Source organism: Acanthochromis polyacanthus, chromosome 2, assembly GCF_021347895.1.
Source record: "Acanthochromis polyacanthus isolate Apoly-LR-REF ecotype Palm Island chromosome 2, KAUST_Apoly_ChrSc, whole genome shotgun sequence".
In the NCBI taxonomy this organism is placed as follows: Eukaryota; Metazoa; Chordata; class Actinopteri; family Pomacentridae; genus Acanthochromis; species Acanthochromis polyacanthus.
In genome coordinates, this window is record NC_067114.1 from 9,056,019 (window position 1) to 9,081,101 (window position 25,083).

General features: G+C 37.4%; 1 protein-coding gene across 1 annotated transcript; it reads left to right on the forward strand.

Moving 5' to 3' along the window:
* The first annotated feature begins 2,138 nt into the window (after nt 1-2,138).
* Nucleotides 2,139-20,268, forward strand: slc39a13 (solute carrier family 39 member 13). The gene is made up of 10 exons (XM_022201002.2): nt 2,139-2,402; nt 5,462-5,827; nt 7,556-7,663; nt 8,137-8,279; nt 11,811-11,930; nt 13,095-13,184; nt 17,460-17,510; nt 17,655-17,787; nt 17,890-17,989; nt 19,229-20,268. Exons 2-10 carry the CDS (start codon nt 5,500-5,502, stop codon nt 19,302-19,304), a joined length of 1,149 nt encoding a protein of 382 aa, XP_022056694.2. The 5' UTR covers nt 2,139-2,402; nt 5,462-5,499; the 3' UTR covers nt 19,305-20,268.
* Nucleotides 20,269-25,083: the final 4,815 nt, after the last annotated feature.

A 25,083-nucleotide genomic window follows, 5' to 3' on the forward strand; every position in this document is an offset into this window, starting at 1 on the left:
ATAAAATATCAAATTTTTCGCCAGTCCTGATGTGCACGCCAAATTGCACGCGTTTTGGTTCATGATAAGGCCGCCAAAAAGGCAAGTCATTTCCCGAGGAGCGATTAAGTTTGAAAAATTTACAGCAAATTGAAGGTGGCCGACTTCCTGTTGGGTTTAGGGCGTGGCTGTAATTGACTTTTTGGTGTGTCCAGATGTTCTGCATATGCCCACCAAATATTGTAGCTGTACATGAAACATTGTGGCAGTTGGCCTAATGACTACTTTTTCAACTTTGCAGGTGGCGCTATAGAGCCATTTTGCCACGCACATGCGCAACTCCCATAAAATATCAAATTTTTCGCCAGTCCTGATGTGCATGCCAAATTTCACGCGTTTTGGAGTATGATAAGGCCGCCAAAAAGCCAATTTACTTTACGGGAGAAAAAAAAAAAATAATAATAATAATAATAATAATAATAATAATAATAAACCCTAGGGTTTCAATAGGGTCCTTGGCACCGCTGGTGCCTTGGACAGTCGGTGCCCTGGCACCGCCTGTCCTTCGCACCCTCGGTGCTCGGACCCTAACAAGAAGAAGAATTTAAAATGAATATACATATCTTAGCAAACAAAAAAATATAAAATGTATGTATATATGTATATAAACAAACTTTTTAGGATGTAACTATTTCAAATAATGCCACAGACCATCTTGTCTTTGAATGGTGTAGCCTGTAGATTCAAGAACTTTGTCACAAACACATTTATACCAATAACAAGAATGAAAACATACAAGGATCAAAAATAAATTGTATATATGAAGAGTTCATTTGCACAAACAGATTTTTAGAAATTTTCATGAAACTTATTTTTTATTGTTTGTTTACTGTAAGCCTTACATCTTATTACTGTAAACCTTTATTTGCTTTAAAATAACAGCTGAAATGTGAACTTGTTGATAATAAACTATTTTCAAACAGTCTGTTACAGTTACAGTTTGTGTGAAGAAAAACAGGAAAACTGTATGATTCAAGATTCAAGTCCTTTATTTGTCACAAACACATTTATACATTGTATAATGTAGAGTGATATGTATTGAGCACCTGTTCCAGACTGAAACAAAAACAAGAATAAAAGCACACAACAATACAAAAATAAATTATATATATGAAGAGTTCATTTGCACAAACAGACAACTCTATTTTTTTGTAAATTTTCAGAAAATGTCTAGTTGATGTGATAAATCCACATTTAACACATGCTACTTTATATTAAATAATGAAGAAAGCCTTGGAGTTTTGCCAGTCTTTTCTTCAGGAGGAAATGACATCATGTGGAGCAGGTCATGTGATCTGGAATTTTAAGAGTAACTTAGCTGAAAGTGATTTCTAGGACACAGATACAATTTGTTATTTTGCATATAAAATTTGATATATTGCCAAAAAATACCTGTCATGATGATCTCAGCTCAATAAAAAGAACACAATCAAAACATTTTTTGATAAAGCTCATTTTATTGTTTAGCTAATTAGAATGCGGTTGTTATTACATCTGGACAGTTATTTAGTTGACATTTTAGTGATATCTAGTCATTTTTTATTAATAAATTATTGTTTCCCACAATAAATAACTGGAATTTGTAAAGACATGATCATAATGAACATCTATCTATCCATCCATCCATCCATCCTCTATACACCGCATTATCCTCACTAGGGTCACGTGGGGTGCTGGAGCCTATCCCAGCTGACTCGTGCGAAGGCAGGGGACATCCTGGACAGGTCACTAGTCTGTCACAGGGCTATAATGAACATAGAAAGCATTACATTTTTATACGTGTTATAAAAATGTATGTAAAATATATCAAGTGGATTTCAAAGCCTCTCACTTTCATGTTGACCCATATGTTAAGAGAATACGACTATCAAACATATGTGGGGTGGTCATATGTGTGTGTCCTCATGAGTCAGTTAGAGTCTTGGGTGAGAGTTAAAACCAAAAAACAGATGTGAAGTTACTGAAACTCTTGGATGACCTAGAATCTACACAGACATTTTTATGAACTAACCTGATTTTTTTTAAATCTTTTTAAAAAATCTCCTGGGTTTAGTCTGTGATGTGGGTCAGTTTCAGGATCCTGGGGTTAGAGAGGAGGGGAGTAAAGTTACTTCCTGATATTTCTGGTGGGGCGGGATCAGTGCTGTGACTCGCCTGTGCTGTTTATATTTTTTTCCCTCCAGGATCCTGATACGTGGCTGTCTGGGGGAAGCCGTGGTGACCGACAGCTACTGGTGCGCTGCAGCGAGCGGATTCCAGCCCGCAGCAGCTGGGAGTCCGGAGGAACTCAGCGGAAGCCTGCCTTCATCAAGCCGGCCTGGATGGCAGGGACACACTGGTGCAAAGACAGCCGAAATCACAAGGTAGGTGAAGATTAAACGCCACATTCACGCTGTTATTTGATGTTAATATTAACCAATGGGATTTTTTCTGGCCGGTGTCGACAGCAGTAAGTTTGTGAAAGTGATGCTAGTTGTAGCCGTTAGCACTAATTTGCTAACGTTTTTTAGGAAGCCACGTCCGTCCGCAGCATCGGCTAACGTTAGCTTGCTAACTTTTACCCGCAGACGTGAGAGTTTAGCTAGTTCACAGTTTTTTTTAAATGTTTTTTTTTCACTACAGTTTTTGTCACTTTAACACCACGACATTTAAATAAAATTCTCTATTATTCTGCTCAGAAGCACTCTGCTAACTCAGAAAGGAAAATGATGAACTGCGTGCCTTGTAAATACCTCTGCGTAATGTGAATTTTGTGTTGCTGTAAGTTAAAGGCAATGCTGCCACAACTTTTCACAGCCACTCTTTCAGAGGCGTGGACAAACATCACTTGGCTGCTGCCAAAAGACAGTTTGCCTGCTGTTTCAGGAGTTTTCTCTCGCTGCTGCCAAAGCTGAACTTTTAACTCAGCTGCAGCATCTGAACAAAGAAGACTGGTGTGAGAATAAACTAAGCAATTCTTGATTTTAGCTAGTTTGTTGGACAGTGAAACGCTTCTGCTGTGTCCAACATGTGAAGTGTTTTATTCAATAATGTATACTAGAAGCAGAGTGATAAATGAAATGGTCTGAGATGTTGGCCAATATTTCATACAACAGTATATTGGTACTGGTTTATTTGACAGGCAATAGGATGTAAAATGATGGGTATATATGATGGCAATAGACACTGTATCAATTATGAGCATTGTGTAAATTTATAAACTTTGTGTAGTGTAATTTTACTGCACAAATCTGTGCAGTGTCAGTATTTTTTTCTGCTTGTAAACAAACCTCTGCGATGTAGATATAAATCTGTGTCAGCTTTTCTTCTCACGAGAGGATACCAGTGATACATACAGCATTGTTATTTTCACATCCTGAGATGAAACTGAACCAGTTGTACTTGTTCCCAGCTATGTATTTAATGAAGGCGTATTGTGTTTTAATGGCACGACGACATTTTTTTGATAGGATGCTCAGTAGTTTCATCTAATTGCATCAGACACTCCCATGAAAGCGTGTAGCAAAAAGCAAAGCTCAGTTTCATGAACAAACTCTAAGCTGGCTTCCTACCTGGATCATAAACAGACAATCATACCTTGATAATGGAGCCCCTTTGTCATTTTCACCGTGGCGTCCATACAGGCCTCCTAAGACGCTCTTATCTGTGGCTGCCTGGACCACGTCTCCTCCTTTTTTACACCTAGTCTTAGAAGGAGATCATTAAAAATTATCAATAATGATCAGTATCTGGTGAAAGGAAACTTTTCACCATGATAGAACATATATTACCTTTTCCTAAAACCCAACAACATGAAAGAAATTGTGGTACAGAAATGATCAAAATATCTTAGAAATATTTTTCTCTAACATAATTTGTTTGCTAATTTATGGTTAATTATTTTAGAGCTGTAAAATGCCTGATTTTATGTGACTATAAAGCAATTTTTAAAAAAGTAAATGTAATGTATCCCTTGTAAAGATCATTGTAAAGTATGTATATCGATAGGCGACAAGGTGTTGGGCCACCATGTGCTGCCACAACAGCTTCAGTACTCCCAAGTATTTGATTTTCCAATCCTTTGAACTCTACTGGGGAGATGGAATTTCATTTGTCTGGTATATATACTGGCGAGGAACTTGTTTGGTTTTTTAGTGATGATGATGTTGGAGAGCCCTGTCTTTTACAAAAGTCTGAATTGTTCCATAGGTATTTAATTGGGTTGAGATTTTTTGACTCTGAAAGCCACAGCATGTGGTTCACATCATTTTCTTCAAACCATTGTGTGACCCTCATGCCCTATGGATGGGATCATTGTCATCCTGAAGGAGGCCACTCTTATCAAAATAGGAATGTTTCATCATAGGATCAAGATGATCACCCAGTACAACTTTGTATTGATTTGCAGTGACCATTTCCTCTAAGGGGACAAGTAGACCCAGACTATGGCAGCAAAATGCCCCACACAGTGTAACCCTTTAAATTGTAGGTGTATAAATATGGTGAATGATGACTCATCTGACCATATAACATTTTCCCCATGTCCCTTCAGACCAGTGAACTCTCACATGTATATTTATCTTGGTAATGAGGGATTCATGCACTGCATCCTCACAATAGTATTCCTCATTATGTAATTGTCGACAGACTGTTCTTGCTTTTATTTTGTTGTATGGACTTTCTCTATCAACCGAAGTAGAGTTTCAGTTTTGTTATTCCTTAAATGTCACACTAATGCATAAGACATCATGATCATTAAATGTGCACTGTTGACCACAATTTGCAACCCTCTTAACTCCTTCTGTATGACGATGTCACTTTAGTCACCGTTCCTATTAAAACACTTCAGTTAAACAGCCTTGGTGACTGAAACTCCTGCCATTTGTGCCTCAACAGTAAAGTCTCTTTCAAAGTCACTTGTTTTTTTTTCATCTTGCGCTCTTGATAGACAAGCAGAATCAACTGGTGCTACTCAGCTTTTTCATAAATGTGACAGTATGATTGGATGTTTTTTGTTCTTTGTGGCATGCTGTGCACCTGCATGAAAGGATCTGTGCAGGTGATTCATTGTGTTTCTCTACTCATTTATTCAGGTTTTTCTTTTCATTTCACACCTGTCTGTATTGGCCACTATTGTACCTCTGAAAGCCACTGTTAGCTGGGCTACAGTTTCTGTTAGCATCTGTAATTCTGTTTTTTTTTAACGATGATGAACATTTATTTGCAACGTTTTTGACAGTCTGCTTATCGTTGAAGTCATTTTTTATGCAAAAATACAACTGCAATGTTTCGTGTTGTATTTATTATGGAAAATGCATGAAACAAAAAGACATCGCTGTGGGTTTTAGGAAATTCTGACAGTTGCCGTTTGTATATAAAGTATATTTACAAGATGAACGGTGCAGGAGAGGCCAGTTTGTCTCAAAGTGTGCTCTTCTTACAGCATTACTGGTGGCAAGTGCTTTTTGGACCGTGGGACGGATGAAAGGTGGAAGCTGTCGGAAGCCCAGCTGGGCTGTAGCTGCTCTCTTTATCCCAGTTACCCTGCTGATGCTGACCTCCAGAGGGGGATCAAGCAGCCAGAAAATGACACAAGCAGCAATGGCTCATGCAACAGCCACGGCTGCAGGACCAGGCCCCAGCCTGACAGATGACCTCCCAGGCCTCCAGGCGGTAGCAGACTTCCTAGCCAGTGAGCATACTCATGTTTGGCTCCTGTCCCTGGTGGGCTCTGTTGCTGTAGGCCTCAGTGGGGTTTTTCCTCTGCTTGTCATTCCCATTGAAGCTGGAGCAGCCCTCAAAACAGAAGGTATAAACTCACAATATGTTACCTAAACATGCCTGCTAAATGTTTGGCGTACGCCATACTATGCTATTACAGTATTTATCTTATTTCTGTTACATGCATTATTGTGCAAGAAAAAACATGATATCTGTGTCAACACAGTGAAACAATGACCTTTAAATGGCAAAATCAGTTTTCAAAAGCAGGAATCAATCATCTGCGGTATTTGTGTACTACATTATGAAGAGCTAGTTATAGCAGCAATATGACTGTTTTTGATTTCAGCATAAAACTAGGTTAAGTGTCTTTAATATATCTGCATCAACATGAACACAGATTGCACCATGTCAATGGTACGCGGCTAGAAACTGACAGTGTTGAAAGCACAACACTTCAGAGTGCAAATGTCTCCAGTAAAACAAGAAAATATCTCCGCCTCATTAGCCCAGCAGAGCGTATCATGTTCTAGGGTCATGCTTTCTCTGTCACCGATACTACAAACAAGCAATCCATCTGTCCTGGCATTGACAATTCATCGTACGTCTCTCAACTATATTCCCTGAAAACTCCAGCTTTTCACTGACTCTGTATTAAGCCTCAGCTCTCAATAGAAGAAAACAACATCCAGTGAGATCAACAAGTTGCTCTGCTGGATCTTCGTCTGCCAGTCCTAATGAGACTGAGTGCTTTGAAAGAAGGCTGCTGCAGAAGTTTTTTTTATTAAAATGACAAAAACTGCTACAAGAGCGATAGGAAGAATATCTGACTGTCAGTTAAAAGGTTGTCTGCTTGCACACTAAATACAATTAAAACAAAAAAATGCTCTGGTTAAAAAATTATTGAAAGACAGCGGTGTAATTAAAGGTTCAATACATAGAAGAAGCTCAAAGAATCTACAGCTAAATGATAACACCACCATGCCAGTGTTTAGCTTGACAACATGTGTTAATTAGAACCAAACTAATGTAGACCTGAGGCAGATATGCCATTAGTTTTGCAAGAAATAATTGGTGAGAAACTCAGTTTTGTACAAGTTGTTATTTTGATCATGTCACAGCAGTGAATTAAAAGTCTGAGAACCACAAAACTTGGTAGGATTTCTTGTTTTGGGGCCACAAATGTGTGTACAAGATATTCTGGCAATCCAGCTAATAGTTGCTGTGTTTAAATCTCAAGAGACAGACAGTAATACACACCAATGATAAACGGTACAAACGTCACCTAGTTCATGTTTTTATCAATTTCTCTGATGTATGTTTCTTATTTATTAGCAGAACTGTTGGAAATAAGAATGGTTTAGGTGACCACATCAGCTTTCTATGCAACATTTAAACAACAACAATAATGTGATGTATCTTAATTCCTACTATTAGACTTTAGTAATCAGGCCTATGTTGCTACAGGTCAGCCTTAGATTTGAGGCCTCCTTAGGAGCCCCACCCTAAGGGATGTGGCATTCCAGATGTATTTTAGGCTGTGGGTTGTCAAGTGCAGTCTTGACCAGAGGTTAGTCATTACCAAAGGAACTCCTTTAGAATAAAAGTGAGCATGAGTAATCCCAGCTAATATTAGTAAGGTGTGTCAGAGACAGTTCAATGATGAAATGATTCATTAATTTGTAGAAAAGGGAAAGGAGCTACAGAGCTGTAGATTTGTCATCATTTATTTGTGGGTTTGATGTCAGACCAAAATGAACGATCCCGTGGCTAATCATACTTTACAATGATTGTTACCTTGTTTGTGTTTTGTCAGCTGGGTGCCAGAAGCTGAAGCAGCTCTTGAGCTTTGCTATTGGTGGTCTCCTTGGTGATGTATTCCTTCACCTCCTTCCTGAGGCGTGGGCGCTCTCTAGCTCTTCAGGTGGGTCTTTTTTTGCTACCTTTCTATAGAAAGCTGTTTTACCCATTTGCCACTCTAAAGAACTGAAAGTTATTGCGATATGCAAGGGATATTTTATTATTGCACTATTCCTACTACATTGCCTGACCTAACAGTCTATTTTGTCATAGACCTTGCGGAGTGAGGATATTTCAGGTGCATGAAGCATACTTTGGGACAGCAGTTGTTGCTCAATTAACCGAGTACTACTTACTTCCAAAATTTCAAATTTTTTATGACAGGATTGCATTAATCTGTTCCTGTAGCATCACACAAGCCAAGTGAAGAAGAAATATTAGGAATTCAATGTTTCTCTTGACAGTAGTTAATAAAAACACAAATGTTTGCAGTAATCCCTCTCACATACCTATTGTTCTGGTATTATGCTGTAGGCCACCTGCCACTTACTGTATTTGCACTCTGTCTTATTTACAATCTGTCTGCTACCCTTTTAGCTGGTAAACAAAACCACTACATGACCCAGGGCTTGTGGGTAATCATCGGTCTGCTGTCCTTCCTACTCCTTGAGAAAATGTTTCCAGACCAAGACAGCATCGAGGATCCTGCTTCAGATTCAGATCTAAATTTTAACTCTGCTGTAAGTGTTTCTGGTGAAATAATGTGTGCTTAGAAGAGTCTGCTCGCTCCTGATCAAAAGCGTCTCACTGCACACACGCATGTCAATACAAGCCTTCTCATAGTTTTTTTTCATCGGTATGCATAGTGCAGACTGCTGTTTTGCTCAGTCTGCATATTTCTGTCGGTTGTGACATTTTGGGGAAATATGTTTAGTGACGTTCTTGTGCAGATAAACATATAAAGATTTATATTACTCCTACATTTGTCTTCAGGAAATAGTCTGTCACATAGCTCTACTGAAAGCTCAGTGTGTTGTTGCTTTGCTTTGGTTTCTGTATGGTTGAAACAGGCAAGATGTTAATATTTTAATTAGTGAGCCTTGGAAGTAACGGTTGTTGAATTTTCCAATTGGACAGAGCCAGAGTAGTCGCTTCGCTGTATTTCCAGTGTTTATGCCAAGCGAAGTGGCTGCTGGCTCTGTACATGTTTACCATACGTGGATGAGAGTGGCATCAATCTTCTTATCCAAGTATGAAAAAAGAATGAGTATATTCTCCAAATATGCAAGCTATTTATTTTATGCTCCCTTACTGCAAAAGCATACCGAGTCGATCGATATAAAACCTATCCACGTGATCCTTAGTGTTTACTGTAGGACTGAACGATTTGGGAATATCTAACTGCAGACTTATACTTTTTAGTGTATAATATATTTTTTTTAGTCCAGTATCAGTTCAATATTCACTGTTAAATGTATTTAAAATATGTATGCCATACAATGAGATACATACCATGCAACTGTTTATAATTTGTCACATTTTCAGCTCCATCTAAACATTGTTCTTACATGCTATACACAGTTAGGGTAACTTGACTGAAGTATATCTAGTGGTAATTCTGTGTCTTTTGTCTAGTGTCTTTTATCATTGTCTTGTCTTTAGTGGGTTAGTGCATTTTGGCTTGTGAGGCCTGTTCATAAAGGTAACAGTCACAAACGACACTAACACAGTATGCTAGACTGGGTTAAGACATCACTACTTTCACTTGACTTTTCGGCCATACACGATCTTGCTCAATGCCTTCTTTTGTTACACATGTATCATCATAAACCTGAAATACTCCCACACCATCTTACTGCTGCTTTTCTGCAGGACTAAATTGTCCACTTCTGGCTCAGTGAAGCCATTTTTCTGCACCATGAATATAAGGTGTTCCTTTTGTTTGGTTTTGGTGGTTGTATATACGGATTCTTTGTGCCAGTTCTGACTGGTGAGCTTGACTGTAGGCCAAAAGCTATGACATGAACAGCAGTGTCACCGCACAACATATATTCCAAATTACAGCCTTTTCTGATTTCCAAATTGCATTGATTAAAATTGCGATTTTGATTTGAAATCAATTAAATGTTCTGCCTTAGTTTATTGTGCTCTGTTTGAAACACGAGGATCAAAATGAGATGGAGGTTCTAAATTGCATCAAAACAGAAGCTTATTGTTTAGAAATGATTTTCCTATGAAGGGAGGACTCTTTGTGTACATGTGTCGGTCTGTTTTTCCCTTTTCTCGACAATCATTTGTTTGATCTGTTTCACACTTGGTGGCTGTACTATGTTGGACCCAAGAAAGTGCCGTATTGAGTCTAAAGGTCTTTGAATGAGCAGTCCTCATATTTTGACCAAAAGTTGTTTTTTGTTTGGTTATTTTAGAACTGTATGTTTTCAGTGACAACAGCGTCCTTCGCCATCAATAGGTGTTGAAAGTACATTCACAAAAGCTCACTGGCTGAACTCATTCAAAACTGTATCTAAGCTTTTTACTGCCTGTTTTGTTTTGTGTGCGATCTTTAGTATTAATCAGCTTTCCGTCTATATATTATATCAACATGGTTGCCTCAAAGCAAGAGACTAATACACGTTGAGTTTCTATTTGTTAGGGAATGGCTGACTCAGTTAGCATTAGCTCTGCTCCTCAAACACACACATTGCTCTGCTCAGTGAGTAGAGCAATGTTTTGGGCTGTCATATTTTCCAAAATGGTGACAATATGTGTGTGTGTGTGTGTGTCCGTTGTAGCTCTGCTCCTCCGCCTCGCTTTTATTTTCTGTATATTATAGTGACACACAAATGGCATACTATGCAAATTAACGCTAGCCATTAGCCTATGCATATTATATTACTTTGAATTATGTCACATATCTGTTCTGCAGTCCCAGAACAATGTTGTCAAATCACTACAGCTAAATGTGGGAATCAGGAATCAGCTGTGACTTTGTTGGAACACCCAGTTCCTTCTGTGACGAATGATTTCAATCACTCACTCATGCCGCAATTGGCCCGTCTCGAAGAGGCACAGTTCTTCTTTGTAGACAATGAGCGGCTGGTTGCTGTGTGTTTGTAAAGGCGCTCTCATCCTCCCTCCTGTCTTTCTAATGCCATTGAGGGAGAAGATTGGAATCCACGGCTCAGCTCCTCCACCAGTGTCTATTTATAGTGCTGGGGTGAAGCAGCTGCTTTAGCCATTTCAGTGTCCACAGGAGAACACTCGGCTTATAGACAGAGGCAACAATAGACGGGGACAGAGTGTGACACTGCATGTGAAAGACAGAGAGGGATGTTTTAAGTTTGTTTTTTCTAAAAGTCTTGTGTTGAGGCTAAGAGATGCAAGAACTGTAACAAGCTGAATGTATTTTCATCAGAAGTGGGTCAGTTTGTTGGTGGATGTGTCATGCAGAGAATTGTAATGCTTAATGTGATAAATGTGAAGAAGATATTTTATTACTTTCTTTCTTAAGATCATTTTACATTTGTAATGAAGCAAACTTGCACTCTGTTCCGCAATGACAATTTGTCTCCAATCAGTTTGAGGAGATTGATGGCGCTGAAAATTCATCCCACTTTATTACTTCCTCATGCTTCAATCGTAGACATGCAGCAAACATTTCCAGAAGACAGCAGGCTATTTCCCTCACGCGTAATTTGACCATCAGTGCAAATGGCAACGTAAGTGGTTTCTGAGTGATGGAACAGGGAAGTTGACTGTTCTGGGAAAGCAGAAGCTGCAGCGTGAGATGAATGGGTCTCTTCTGTTATATTTAAAATGTAGGCATGTTGAACAGTGCTGGAATTCAGGAGTCGTGTGTTATATCTGAGAAACAAAGCAAGTACAAGTGAGTGCTGATTACAGCATATGTAGGAAGGTAGAAAAATAATGAGAATGTTTGAGCAGCTGTTCTGCTGCCAGTGGGTGAACCCTTTGACACACAGCGGGAGCGACAGTAAAATGTCCATTTATTGCACTGTGGGATTCAGGCATTACCATTAACAAACTGTTTTTAGCATGACTGGCATTAGTGGCCAAGACGAGCAATATGGTTACACTGGGGAGACATTCCTTCCAAGTTAATGGCATATTACTGATAGTAGACACTTACAAGTAATAGGAACATAAAGATGATTCATTTAACACCAAAAAAAGAAAATGTACTTGCATTTAAAACATGCGGGGACAGCATGTTCATTTTTGCCTTGTTTTTCTTCCTTTTTCCTTCACAGACGCAGTCTAATTCAGTTTTCAATGAAAAAGCAGTCGTATCACTCAGAAATGGGCACCATGCTGAGTCATGGAAATCCTCCAAGCAACAGAGTCTGCAGGAAAGATCAGAGAAAATCAAGGTAATGCTGACAACCAAAATATATCACAGTTCACACAAAGACAGAAAATTCTGAAGAAGGGGTCCACCACTGGGGGTAAACATTTGACATGGTTTGCTTATGTAAGAGATGTTTTTTTTTTTTTCTTTGTGGCTTCTTAAGTCTTCCAAACTGAGTCATAAACAGCGACTCACTTCAGGGCTTCACAGTATAAGTATTTCTTTTGCATTTGTGACTAAAAATAGATGTATGCAGACTAAAATTTATTTAGAAGCATGTGTGCTAATTAAAAGTTTGATACCGCTGCTCGTTGCATGCAACCGTTGGCACTGTTTTCACTCCATCTAAATCATTGTCTGTATGTTCATATTGGAATAGTGATTAATACATTATTGTTATGCAACCATTTAGTGTCTACAAGAAAGTGAATCTGAAAGATGTTGCTGCTCTGTAATGAACAAGTTGTTGTGGTAATGCTATTTCGGGGGGGGGAAAGGAGAGAGAGAGAGAGAGAGAGGAGGGAGAGAGTCAGGAAATGGTTTTACTAGTTAAAACTGCTAAAAAATATTTACAAAATCTCCAAAGTATGAGCAGTCCAAAGTCAGCAAAGACACATTTTGGAGCATAAATGCTAGCAAGCTACAAACTATGCCAGCACAATTTTAGCCACTAATAATAGCTGGTCAACCATACATGAGAATACCAAATGACATCAATAAATCTGATATTCTTTTATTTAAAACTTTGACAGTCTTTACCCGCTTATTCTGCTCAGGGTTGCAGACACTGATTTTAGAGAGACTCAGCAGGCAATAAATGAGTCACTGGTTTATTATGGGGAAAAGAAAAAAGAAAAAATCATGCTACATCACCAGAAGCTGCTGTTTATGTTGTTGAATTTGTCCTCTTGTGCCGTATTAAAGGAGCAGATCATTTAAAGGTGTTTTTTGATAGGGTCTGACTTCAAAGCTGAAATAACCTGAGCTCACATTGTAAGACTTGCATAGGAATTAAAGTTACAATCTATACGAGCTTAGGTTCTGGATGTTGAGGCGCAGCTCAGCAAATTCAGCATAATTTAATAAAAATGTTCTCTGACTGATAATTATATTCTTGTTGTTTTTGCAGTTCTGACTCATCTCAGATTAATGTGAGTAACAGTGGCATTCTTTCTGTGTGTCACAGACTAGTGGGTACTTAAACCTACTGGCCAACTGCATTGACAACTTCACTCATGGACTGGCAGTCGCTGGGAGTTTCTTGGTTAGTAAAAAGGTAAGAAAATGTGACAACCTCGACACTACAAGGACTAAAAACTGCTATCTTGGAGTGTTTCTCTTTCATATGTGATTTACACACAAAAATTAATGAGAGTTTATTTCGATCTGTGCTACATTTAGTGAGTAGTATGCATGTAGTGTGTGTATTACTGATTTGTCTAGCTTAGATACTTTGTCTTTATTTTTCATTTGAATAAACGTACAGTCAAGAGTTTGTTTTAAAAGGGTGTTGTAGCTCAAATTACAAATCTGTTCCAGTCAGTAAATATTACAGTAAAGTCTGGACAGTCTCAGAATGCAGCATATCTAATTCAAGCCGTTTAATGCCAGATAGTGAGTCAAGAGTAAGTTTCATGGTGGAAAAAAAATGTCTGCTACCTGCTTTAAAACAAAGGCAACAGTAGAGTGAAATTGCGCTTCAAAACAGAGATATTTTCCTTAGGGCTGCAACAACGAATCGATAAAATCTATAATAATCGATTATTATAAGCGTTGGTAACGAATTGCATTATCGATTCGTTGTGTCACGTGATTCATACGTCACTCACCATGTCGCGGAGCCGTCATCGCAGTTGAACAGAAAAAAAAAAAAAAAATCGCAGTTGAACAGAGCGAGGTGGATGCAGAGCAGAGGCGGTGTTTTCAAAGGAAGAGTAAATTAAACAAATGAAACATGACTGACACGGAGAAAACAGTTTCTCAAAACAAAAAAACATGCCGCTTGTCCACTAAATGCGATTTTCCAGCACGGCAACGGACGCATCTGAAAATCGCACGGATTGCGGACGGTCACGAGCGGGCTGCTACATGGTCATGTGACTGCGCTTTCAGCTTGACCGTCTGACAGATGAGTGTGATAAACACAGCGGCTCAGCGGCAAACTTTCCGTTTTATTTCGAAAACACTTAAGCAAAAAATATTTCTGAAATCATTTGAAGGTGAATAAGCTGCAGCAGCTGATGCTGTCCTTGTTTTAGTTCACCAAAGGCTAGTTTAGATGTTTAAGGACAGTAGAAGTAGAGTCTACTTTATGCAAATGAGCTGCAGGTAAACGCACCGGATCGCAGCTGGAAACGCACCGCAACCGGACCAGCATGCCACAAATGGTGTGTGTCATCTAGTGGACACACACTTTCAGTCACTACATTATCCTGTGTTTGTTCCACTTTTAAATGAGGAAATGTAACGTCAGTATCCTATTTCTGTTAGCTCACCTGATGCTAGCTTCTGCTTGTTAGCTGATTAATAACAGTGATAGGGCGTGTGTGACTGTGAGCGATGCTTTTTATGTCACTTTAATCAGCTTAAGCATGGTTTGGATATGCATTATAAATAAATGTAACTTGCACACATTGGCGGTAATAATTTGAAGGTTAAGCCTCAAGTTTTAAATTTTCAGACAAACTCAGAGTGAAGACACTGGTCTGTGTTGGAGTGAGGCAGGATGGATTGCACTGATAGGCTTTATGATGAGAAAGACATCATGTCCACCGCAGCAAGCAGCTGTCTGACTGAGAGCATCCTCAACATGACCGTCACTGACATGAGGCCTCTGTTGATGGTTGAAGACAAAGGCTTCACTACAATGATCTTATTTGCTCTGTCATTCCAAATCTTCTATTTCTGAATAAAGAGGCAGAAATTAAAAATGTGTTTTTTTTTATCCGACTGATCGATTAATCGAAAAAATAATCGACTGATTAATCGATTATTAAAATAATCGTTAGTTGCAGCCCTAATTGTCCTGCAGTATTGGATTTAGAACTTCAGTTATGAACAGAGAAAACTCCAACTTGTAGGAAAGTCAGAGCACAGTGGCAGCCAGGGCCTTGCTGAAGGCAGTCACCCTGGCAGTGCTGGCGCTTGAATCTCCAACTTTCTAATCAGTAACCTGGAGCCCTCAGTGCCCTTTTATGAGGTTAAACAGCACTTTACAATGTTCCCACTCTTACACATGCACGCAGTCAGTCACAGCAATTCATGATGACAAAACCGCAGTGAATTGGAGTAGCTGCCAGCATGAGCAGCTTGGTGTTAAGTGTCTTGCCCAAGGACTCTTCGGCAAGCGGCCAGGAGGCCATTGAACCGACAACCCTGTGATTAGTGGACACCCTGTTTTACAGCCTGAGGCACAGCCACCCTGACAGCAGATTAGCAAACTTGTGTGAGAATGTGATTACATTTACACCTCGTCCTCGCTGTGCATATTTCTAAAGAAACTCCTGGGTTTTGTGAACTATAATTTCAGGTGCTCGCTGTGGTTTCAGACCAGACTGGCCCAGTCATAAACTAACATTCATTTCTTCTGAATACAGTACATCAGCTGACACTGCAATGTCTGTCATATGAGCATGTTGGACAATTGAGGTGTGAAATATAGAACTTAAAGTGGCAGTTTTCATTATTGATAGCTGAGCAAGCAAAAAAAAAAAAATGCCCTAATCTAACTGCATAGTGAGATACCTCAATATTTTCAGCTGTGCCGTATGCCAGTGGTCAGTGAATAACATCTCAGATCCTGTCATGAAAGAGTACATGGCTGACAAGCAGACAACGTCAGACTGAATAATAAACACGATGTCCATCGAGTGTGACTATGTGTGAATGCAAATTTGGTTGTTTGCACTTTAAAAGGTTGAATATTAAGAACTGCAGGAGAGCTAGAAAACGATCAAAGCAAACTACTGCAATGCTAAATGAAAGCAAAGGGCTCAAATACGGTGAATTTAGACATATAACACCTCCCTTGTGAGTACAGTGTTTGGCAGCATATAAGGCTCCCTGGCAGAGCTGCAGACCTGTCGTACCAGCTTTCCCACTGTCTTAAAAAGACCACTCAGTGGGAACTCATTGCAGGATACAACGGTCTCTTTGAGTTTGAACCTTTTTTGTGTTTTATAGTGTTACCGGCTTGTTGAAAAATGTTCACTTCAAACTGCAGTAGCTTGGATTTGTGTCGCTTCAGTAGGTTACTGTATATTTGTAGCTGTGGGAAGAGAGTCCAGCTGGAGAGACATAAGGCTAGCAGCATGAACCATGGATCAATGTGCCAGAGAGGAAGTTAACTAGATGTCTCAAACATGCACATACAAGACATCTCACCAGTGTTTTCTGTTTACTCATTGTGCGTTCGTCACTATGTAATTTTTGCCACCTTGAAATGCAGTAGGAAAATGTTCTGCATCGACACAATGTTGATTAAACATGAAGGACTTCACAGTTCTTAATTCTGAATGGCTGATAAACATACTTGAACTTTTTTTCATGTTTATAGTAGAACTTAAAGGATATTAAATAATATCAATGTGTCAATTTTGTCTCGGATCAGAAAGTCTTAAAGGCACGTGGTCATTACTTGTGCAAAATGAGCTTGTAGTGGTTTACATAAATATTAATTTTTTTAGCATATTTTCAAAGCTGTTTACTTAGTGTTTTGACAGACAAGCCACAAAAACAGTTAGACAATATTTCAACAGAAAGAAAATTCATATGGAAAGGGGAAAAAAACACCTGAGAAGCAAAAAGTGGAGAATTATGCAGAAGTTTATAATAAATAAATTATAATTTAACAGAACAAACACCAATTGATACAAACAGAATCCAAACATTCCATAGTGCATTAAAGGAAAGAAAAAAATATAATTCAAGGGCAAAAGAAAAAGGATAAATCACACCAAATGAAATAGAGTACAACCTTTGTTTACAGAATGAAAGAGAATCTGTTATTGAACCAAAGAGACAACAATAACTGTTTGAATCATTTCATCATTTTGTTTTGTTCAGTTACGTTCACCTTATCATATTTACTTGATAACTGAACTTTTAAATCCGTGAGCATTTGAGTTTTTTACACCTCCTCTTGGACAAACAGTGATCTGCTAAATTTAACTTGATGTCAAGAGATTTTTAAACACATTTTCATTTACTATAATGAAGTCGTTGGTGATTATCTCAAAATTTTTAAGCTTAATTAAAAGAAAAGGTTAAAATATTTTTGGGAAAACAATCATTAGGCTGCACTATCACTTATGAGCATTTTGTCTTTTTCCTAAGGGGAAAAGTTCTTTAATAAATTAGACGGTAAATAAAACTGTTCAGGGTGGCTCATCAAGGTTTGTTTTGCATTTAGATTACCTCTCTCCCAGAATTACGCTAACGTTATGCTAACAGAACAATGGGCTTACACCTGCCTGTGACGTCTTTACATTTATGCTTCTTTACGTGGGACATTTCTTCAGACAAAGCAGCACTTATGAGACGTTTCTTGCAGGTCGGCTTTCTCACCACCTTCGCCATCCTGCTCCATGAAATCCCCCATGAGGTGAGATAACGGAGCTCTTTCTAAATTCTTTAATACCATTTCTAAATTTGGAGGTTCAGGTTCATGCTTGCAGAGTTGACGGCATACAGGAGGAATCTAACTGTAAACTCGTTTTAGTGTTGTGAACAATGTCACCGTCTGCAGGTGGGAGATTTTGCCATTCTGCTGAGGGCCGGCTTTGATAGATGGAGTGCTGCTCGCATGCAGCTGTCTACAGCGCTCGTCGGTGTTTTGGGAGCTTGCTTCGCTCTGTGTGCTCAGTCACCAAAAGGCTCAGGTAGAGTGGGACCAACACGCACACAGCTTAACACATTACTGTTAACATGAGACCATTTCACAGCTGAAGTAATCACTCATAAGTCTTTCAAAACGTTTCTAGAAAATGTCAGCAGCTGGATATTGCCATTCACTTCTGGAGGCTTCCTCTACATAGCTTTGGTGAATGTGGTGCCTGACCTGCTGGAGGAGTCCAGTTTAAGGTGTGTTTATACGTGCATTGCTGCATGTTGAATGGATTTCTGTACTCAAAACATTGTGCAGAAGTGATTTTCAAAAACACTTTGATATCTCACTTGAATCGCATTTATTTACAGTCATGGAAAAAATATTAGACCACCGTTGTATTTTCATTTTCTTTTTCTTTTTAATGGCTGGTACCACAAAAGGTATATTACCTGAAGAATACGGCAGAACAATGTCAGAAGCTGGTGGAGAGCGTGCCAAGATGCATGTCTGCGTCATCAAAAACAATGATTATGCAATCAAGTGCTAACTCCTGTGTGCATCGTGTGACTAAATCAGACAGAAAAGAAAACAAGGAAGGCCTAAAAGCACTGTTTTTGGCAGAACAGTGCCATGGCTATTGATTCAAGAACTTCAGTGATTTTGGTTATCAAGAAAACCATGAAAAATATCCAGATATCAGCTCTTAAGTTAAGCTCTTAAGGAGCTGTTTTGTTATTATATTTGTCCAAACAATGTACCTTTAGTGGTACCAGGCATTAAAATGAAGAAAACAAGGGTGGTCTAATCATTTTTTCCATCACTGTATGTCCATGTTAAGTCACTGTCGGTGTCCCTCTATGCTGCCTTTGGTGAAGATTGTTACTATGTGCATTAAAATGTTACTGTGATTATTTTGCCTGATAATGCAGTTGCAATTTGAGTCACAACTGTAGTGGGACAGGTAACGTTTTCATTTCTGTACCAAACAAGCATGCTTCCTTGTGTCTAGAAAATCTAATTTTGCAGGCAGCATGATATAAAATTTTTATAATTCCACATTGTTACGCATTTTATCTTCATCAAAACACCACAGCTCCTGTGATTTAATAATGTTTCAATCAACTGTTCCGTTGTAATTGTTGCATTGGTTTGTGTGCCGTCACCACCAACTGTTGATCACTGGAGTAGCAGTAAACCGGGTCTGAATCAAACCGCCTGCAATGCGATTCGTTGTGTGTGTGTTCACATTAAAAATAAAACAAAATGTGACCCCATGGCATTATTAGGGGCCAAAACCTCTGCAGGAAACCCTGTTCTTGTTTGTTGGAGTTCAGCTGTGGTGACTGTGAGTGAAGGCCGTAGTAGAAGAGAACTTGGTGAGAAATAAATTGAAAATGCGTGATGAGCTCTGTGGTGTGAAAAAGAGCAGATGGCATTATTGCTTTAATGTCCTTGAATCAGTCTGAATCTGTAACCTTTGTTCTTTCTTCCAGGCACTCCCTACTGCAGATACTGCTCATTTTCTGTGGCGTAGCCATCATGGCTCTGCTCTCGGTCATCGTTGACTGAATGAGGAGGAAGCGGCCCTCTTGCCTTACCAAACACTAAAACTCAGCAGCGGAAAGAAATCCTTTTCTTCACCAAACCCCTCATATTACTCATGAAAGCCTCATCTTGATCAGGTGGTTTTGAAGAGATTTTTATTGTCATCTCCATTTTACACAAAGACCAGCATCTGACAAAAGAACGGCACTTTATGGAGGGATGACTAAAAGGAAAGCCTTGATAAGCTGACAGGACGTTTGTGTGGACACTGAAATGTGCCGTGCTTAAGTATAAAGGGGGAATTAAAGGGGTTTGTATGAATTTCTGTTACCAAATTGTCTTTGTTGATCAGACAATCATGATGATTTGCACATATATTTACAAAGGTACACCTGCTGTACCTATTCACAACAGTAATAATAGTATATTTTCTCATCGGAGCAGGTAATACTGGCCCTGTAAGGACCTCCTTCTTTACAATGTACTCCAACAACTATTGTTTAAATGTTGTATGTATTGTTGCTGTTGCGCATCTTCTCTTTGTGGTATAGATGCTGCATATTTATTGAAATATGAGAGCAGAGTTTCGTCAGTCTCAGTGTTTTGTCTTGTTAAGAAATAAGTGCCCAGAATTCAGGGTGGTCTGTTTCACTCATGTCGGCTCCACACCAAAGTATACTTTATCTGTTTGTATCTCCCTCACTCCGTGCAGTCTGCACCTTTCAAGCACAGGTTGGTGCTCAGGCAAAGCTCTGCTTGAGTAAATAATTGTGATTAAGTTGAAATTAATTGAGGATAATGATTGGTACTGTTTGTCAGCATCCTGTTTTTACTTAATGCTCGTTGCTAGCGATCTTTTTCCTGCCTGACTGACTCTTGGAAAGTTCACCATGCAGTATTATTTGTGTCATGTTTGTTTGATACACCTCTTGGTTATAGTTTTCTGCGCTGAAGAAATAAACTCTAAATTTCAGACATGTATAGAAAAGGATGGCTGTTTGTTTTTATTATTAGGGCAAAATGACATCATGCATGAGCATGAGGAAGTAGAATCTCAGTGGAATTAGGGTGTCCTGATACTGTTAGATCTGTTTAAAGGCCGCTTTAAACTGACCTCGCTGCACGAAAACCTGTCCACCGTGCACAAGATTTTACTGCAAAGGTCCTATGCCTGAAATGTCATATGGGAGTGGGGGGAGGGGGGCATCGATTGTGTGTTCACACTTGTCCAATTTCAGCACAGTCTATTTGGCAAACTTCTGTTGCCATAACGACTCCGCCGCGGGTTGCCTTCCTTAGTCATCAGCCTGTGAGCAGCTTATTGTCTGTGGGAGCCTTCCTCACTCGCAGCACAGAAGGACAACAAACAACCACTATTTACACTGTAGTGGAAGGAATTCAGGAGGAAACGGTGCAAACATGTGAATGGCAAATCTTACATCCTCATGACTTCACGGTTTAATCCAAGCTTTTAATTCCTGGAGTCTGGATTAAAAGATTTCACTCATGGATGACAAATATAATTATTTGCTGAGGATGAGAATTTTGTGGTAAATATTATGCAAGATTCATTTAATATGTAGTGAGAAGTTAACTTTTTTTTTTTTAACATTTCTGGAGTGCAATTTTACGGTCGTACTGCTAAAAAAAAATCCTAAAATTCTGCATCAGCGTCTTGATTTAATGCCTGTGCTGAAGTCCACATCATAGCAACATTTCATATCACACAGCTGTCAACGTGAACGAAGCTTAACAAGTCGTGCGCACATCAAAACAGCCATGTCGGTGCCGAATGCGCCAACGTGGAGCTGTGCTGTCCGAGCGGGTTCCGTGCTCCGTAACAGATGGTTTGTCATTTGCCGAGTCTCGTTTAAGTATGGGTCAGTCACAAATAATGAATTAAAGGTGTGTGGGAGAAGTCATCAGATTTTAAATTTGCTTTGTCACATGAAGCCATGTTTATATACAGTGGACAACAAAAGCAAGTTTGGAAAATCACTTAAATTTCAAGCCATTAAAACAGTATGACCTCTAAACAATGGCAATATTTCTGTTTCAGATAGCAGGATATTTGCTCTTATGTTAAATTAAAAGCTGTAAGTTTAGATTTACTGTGTTAAAATGCAGGCTCAACAGTAGAAAATAAGTGCAACAACTGTACAACTTTAAGGACTGAAATTCCTGTACAGTCTTAGTATGTTCACCTTTTATTTTTGATGACAGCCAGTCCTGCACAGGATGGATTACACCGGTGTTGAGTGAGTTCCGGAGAGATGTTCAGCTGGATTTTGTTGCCGGGGTTGTGTCGCTCTACATTTTTCTCTAAAATGCTCCAGATACTCAAGTGACGCCTTGGTCAGGTCATATTTTTGACTTTTTTCCCTTCAAAACTACTGAAGCTTTTGGTAGTGTGCTTTGGATTGTTGTCACGCTGAAATATTCTTAGTCTGCAAGCTTCTACAGATTGAGATTCACTCGTCTGCCAGTGTTTTGGTGTACCCACGTGCATTCTGGGTGCTATCTATAAATATCCTCTCCCCAGCAGATTGTGCACCATCTCATCACGCTTCCTTCATTTGTGCTTCACTGTCAGGACTGTGCACTCACTACAGCCGCTCTGGTCAGGTTCATGCCAAACATGCAGGACCACATATGAAAGAAACAAATTGATTTTGCTCTCATCTGACCAAAGAATATGTTTCCAATAAGAATCTGACATCCTTTCATATTCCTTAGCAAAGTTTAATCTTGCAGTTTTATGTCTAAGAGAATGCCTGACTTTTTATCTAGAACACTGTATATAGAGGTTGACATTATGCGCTGTCCTTCGCACTGTCTTAGCTGACACAGAAAATCCAATTTCCATTGATAACCTCTGTGCCAAGTCTGAAACACTTGCCTGTCAGTTTTTCAGAGGTGGATTGTGGAAGCAGCACACTGCCTTGGGTGTCATTTTAGGACAGTCGCTGCAGCTCTGATTAGCATTCTATACCTTCTGATTACTGCTGCAACCGTGTGTGCGTAAGCTGATTTTTAGTTCTTCGCCAGTCTCCCTGTATCCTTTTCCATCTTTGCAAAGTGTTAAAATCAGTTAGTTTTTGTCTTCAATCCCTTTAGAAAGGATTTTCTGCATGGATGTAAGACAGACAGTCCACAGGTCCAAAATGGAGAAAGTTCTGGTGCTCACAGATCATTTTATAACCAGGTTCATGCAGGTAGGCTTGTTGGAAAATATGAATGCACTCAGTTTGTTTTTTAATGTCAACAGATTGTCTAACTTGTGTGTCTGTGGTCACAGGTGTGTTCACTTTTGTTGCACTGAATTTGTATTTTGGATGCAGATACAGTTGTGCAACAGACATTGTGTTGTTGCATGATTATACCACAGACTATAGCTGGGTCATTATAGAACTGAGGGACTTTTGGAGTCCATGGGATATATTTTGCATACATTTTTATTAAAAGTAAAAAGAACTAATTTTTTTATGGAATAACTTTGTCTGTTCCAAGTAAAAACAGAAATTCGTCTTTTGTCATGGCTGTAAGACAAAAATTTAAACACCGCACATTTAAAACACCTCCACACATTAAAAACAGTTTACTAAATAAAAACAAACACATAAAATAACTAAAAACACAGTGTACTCAATAAAAACAAACACATAAAATAACTAAAAACAGTGTACTAAATAAAAACAAACACATAAAATAACTAAACACAGTGTACTAAATAAAAACAAACACATAAAATAACTAAAAACAGTGTACTAAATAAAAACAAACACATAAAATAACTAAAAACAGTGTACTAAATAAAAACAAACACATAAAATAACTAAAAACAGTGTACTAAATAAAAACAAACACATAAAATAACTAAAAACAGTGTACTAAATAAAAACAAACACAAAATAACTAAAAACACAGTGTACTAAATAAAAACAAATAAACACATAAAATAACTAAAAACACAGTGTATTAAATAAAAACAAATAAACACATAAAATAACTAAAAACACAGTGTATTAAATAAAAACAAATAAACACATAAAATAACTAAAAACACAGTGTATTAAATAAAAACAAATAAACACATAAAATAACTAAAAACACTGTACTAAATAAAAACAAACACATAAAATAACTAAAAACACAGTGTACTAAATAAAAACAAATAAACACATAAAATAACTAAAAACACAGTGTACTAAATAAAACAAATAAACACATAAAATAACTAAAAACACAGTGTATTAAATAAAAACAAATAAACACATAAAATAACTAAAAACACTGTACTAAATAAAAACAAACACATAAAATAACTAAAAACACAGTGTATTAAATAAAAACAAATAAACACATAAAATAACTAAAAACACAGTGTACTAAATAAAAACAAATAAACACATAAAATAACTAAAAACACAGTGTATTAAATAAAAACAAATAAACACATAAAATAACTAAAAACACAGTGTATTAAATAAAAACAAATAAACACATAAAATAACTAAAAACACTGTACTAAATAAAAACAAACAAACACATAAAATAACTAAAAACACTGTACTAAATAAAAACAAATAAACACATAAAATAACTAAAAACACAGTGTACTAAATAAAAACAAATAAACACATAAAATAACTAAAAACACAGTGTACTAAATAAAAACAAATAAACACATAAAATAACTAAAAACACTGTACTAAATAAAAACAAACACATAAAATAACTAAAAACACAGTGTATTAAATAAAAACAAATAAACACATAAAATAACTAAAAACACAGTGTACTAAATAAAAACAAATAAACACATAAAATAACTAAAAACACAGTGTATTAAATAAAAACAAATAAACACATAAAATAACTAAAAACACAGTGTACTAAATAAAAACAAATAAACACATAAAATAACTAAAAACACAGTGTATTAAATAAAAACAAATAAACACATAAAATAACTAAAAACACAGTGTATTAAATAAAAACAAATAAACACATAAAATAACTAAAAACACTGTACTAAATAAAAACAAACAAACACATAAAATAACTAAAAACACTGTACTAAATAAAAACAAATAAACACATAAAATAACTAAAAACACAGTGTACTAAATAAAAACAAATAAACACATAAAATAACTAAAAACACAGTGTACTAAATAAAAACAAATAAACACATAAAATAACTAAAAACACTGTACTAAATAAAAACAAACACATAAAATAACTAAAAACACAGTGTATTAAATAAAAACAAATAAACACATAAAATAACTAAAAACACAGTGTACTAAATAAAAACAAATAAACACATAAAATAACTAAAAACAGTGTATTAAATAAAAACAAATAAACACATAAAATAACTAAAAACACTGTACTAAATAAAAACAAACAAACACATAAAATAACTAAAAACACTGTACTAAATAAAAACAAATAAACACATAAAATAACTAAAAACACAGTGTACTAAATAAAAACAAACACATAAAATAACTAAAAACACAGTGTACTCAATAAAAACAAATACACATAAAATAACTAAAAACACATAAAATAACTAAAAACAGTGCAGCCTATTTTGTGTTGTTATACTCATTATGATCATGTCTTTACAAATTCTATGTCTGTTATGGAAACAGTCACTTATTAATAAAGAAAATAACTGGATACCATGAAAATGTCGAGTCAATAACCATCAGAATTTAACAACAACCACTTTCTAATTAGCTATAAAAACACCCATGTACAATATTAACCATTTTAATAATCTTACCAGATC

Coding starts and splice junctions, on each gene's coding strand:
- slc39a13 (XM_022201002.2), top strand. CDS start 5,500: ATGAAAGGTGGAAGCTGTCGGAAGCCCAGCTGGGCTGTAGCTGCTCTC. Junction 8,280..11,810: donor ATCTAAATTTTAACTCTGCT/GTAAGTGTTTCT, acceptor TTTCCTTCACAG/ACGCAGTCTAATTCAGTTTT. Junction 17,788..17,889: donor TCAGTCACCAAAAGGCTCAG/GTAGAGTGGGAC, acceptor AAACGTTTCTAG/AAAATGTCAGCAGCTGGATA.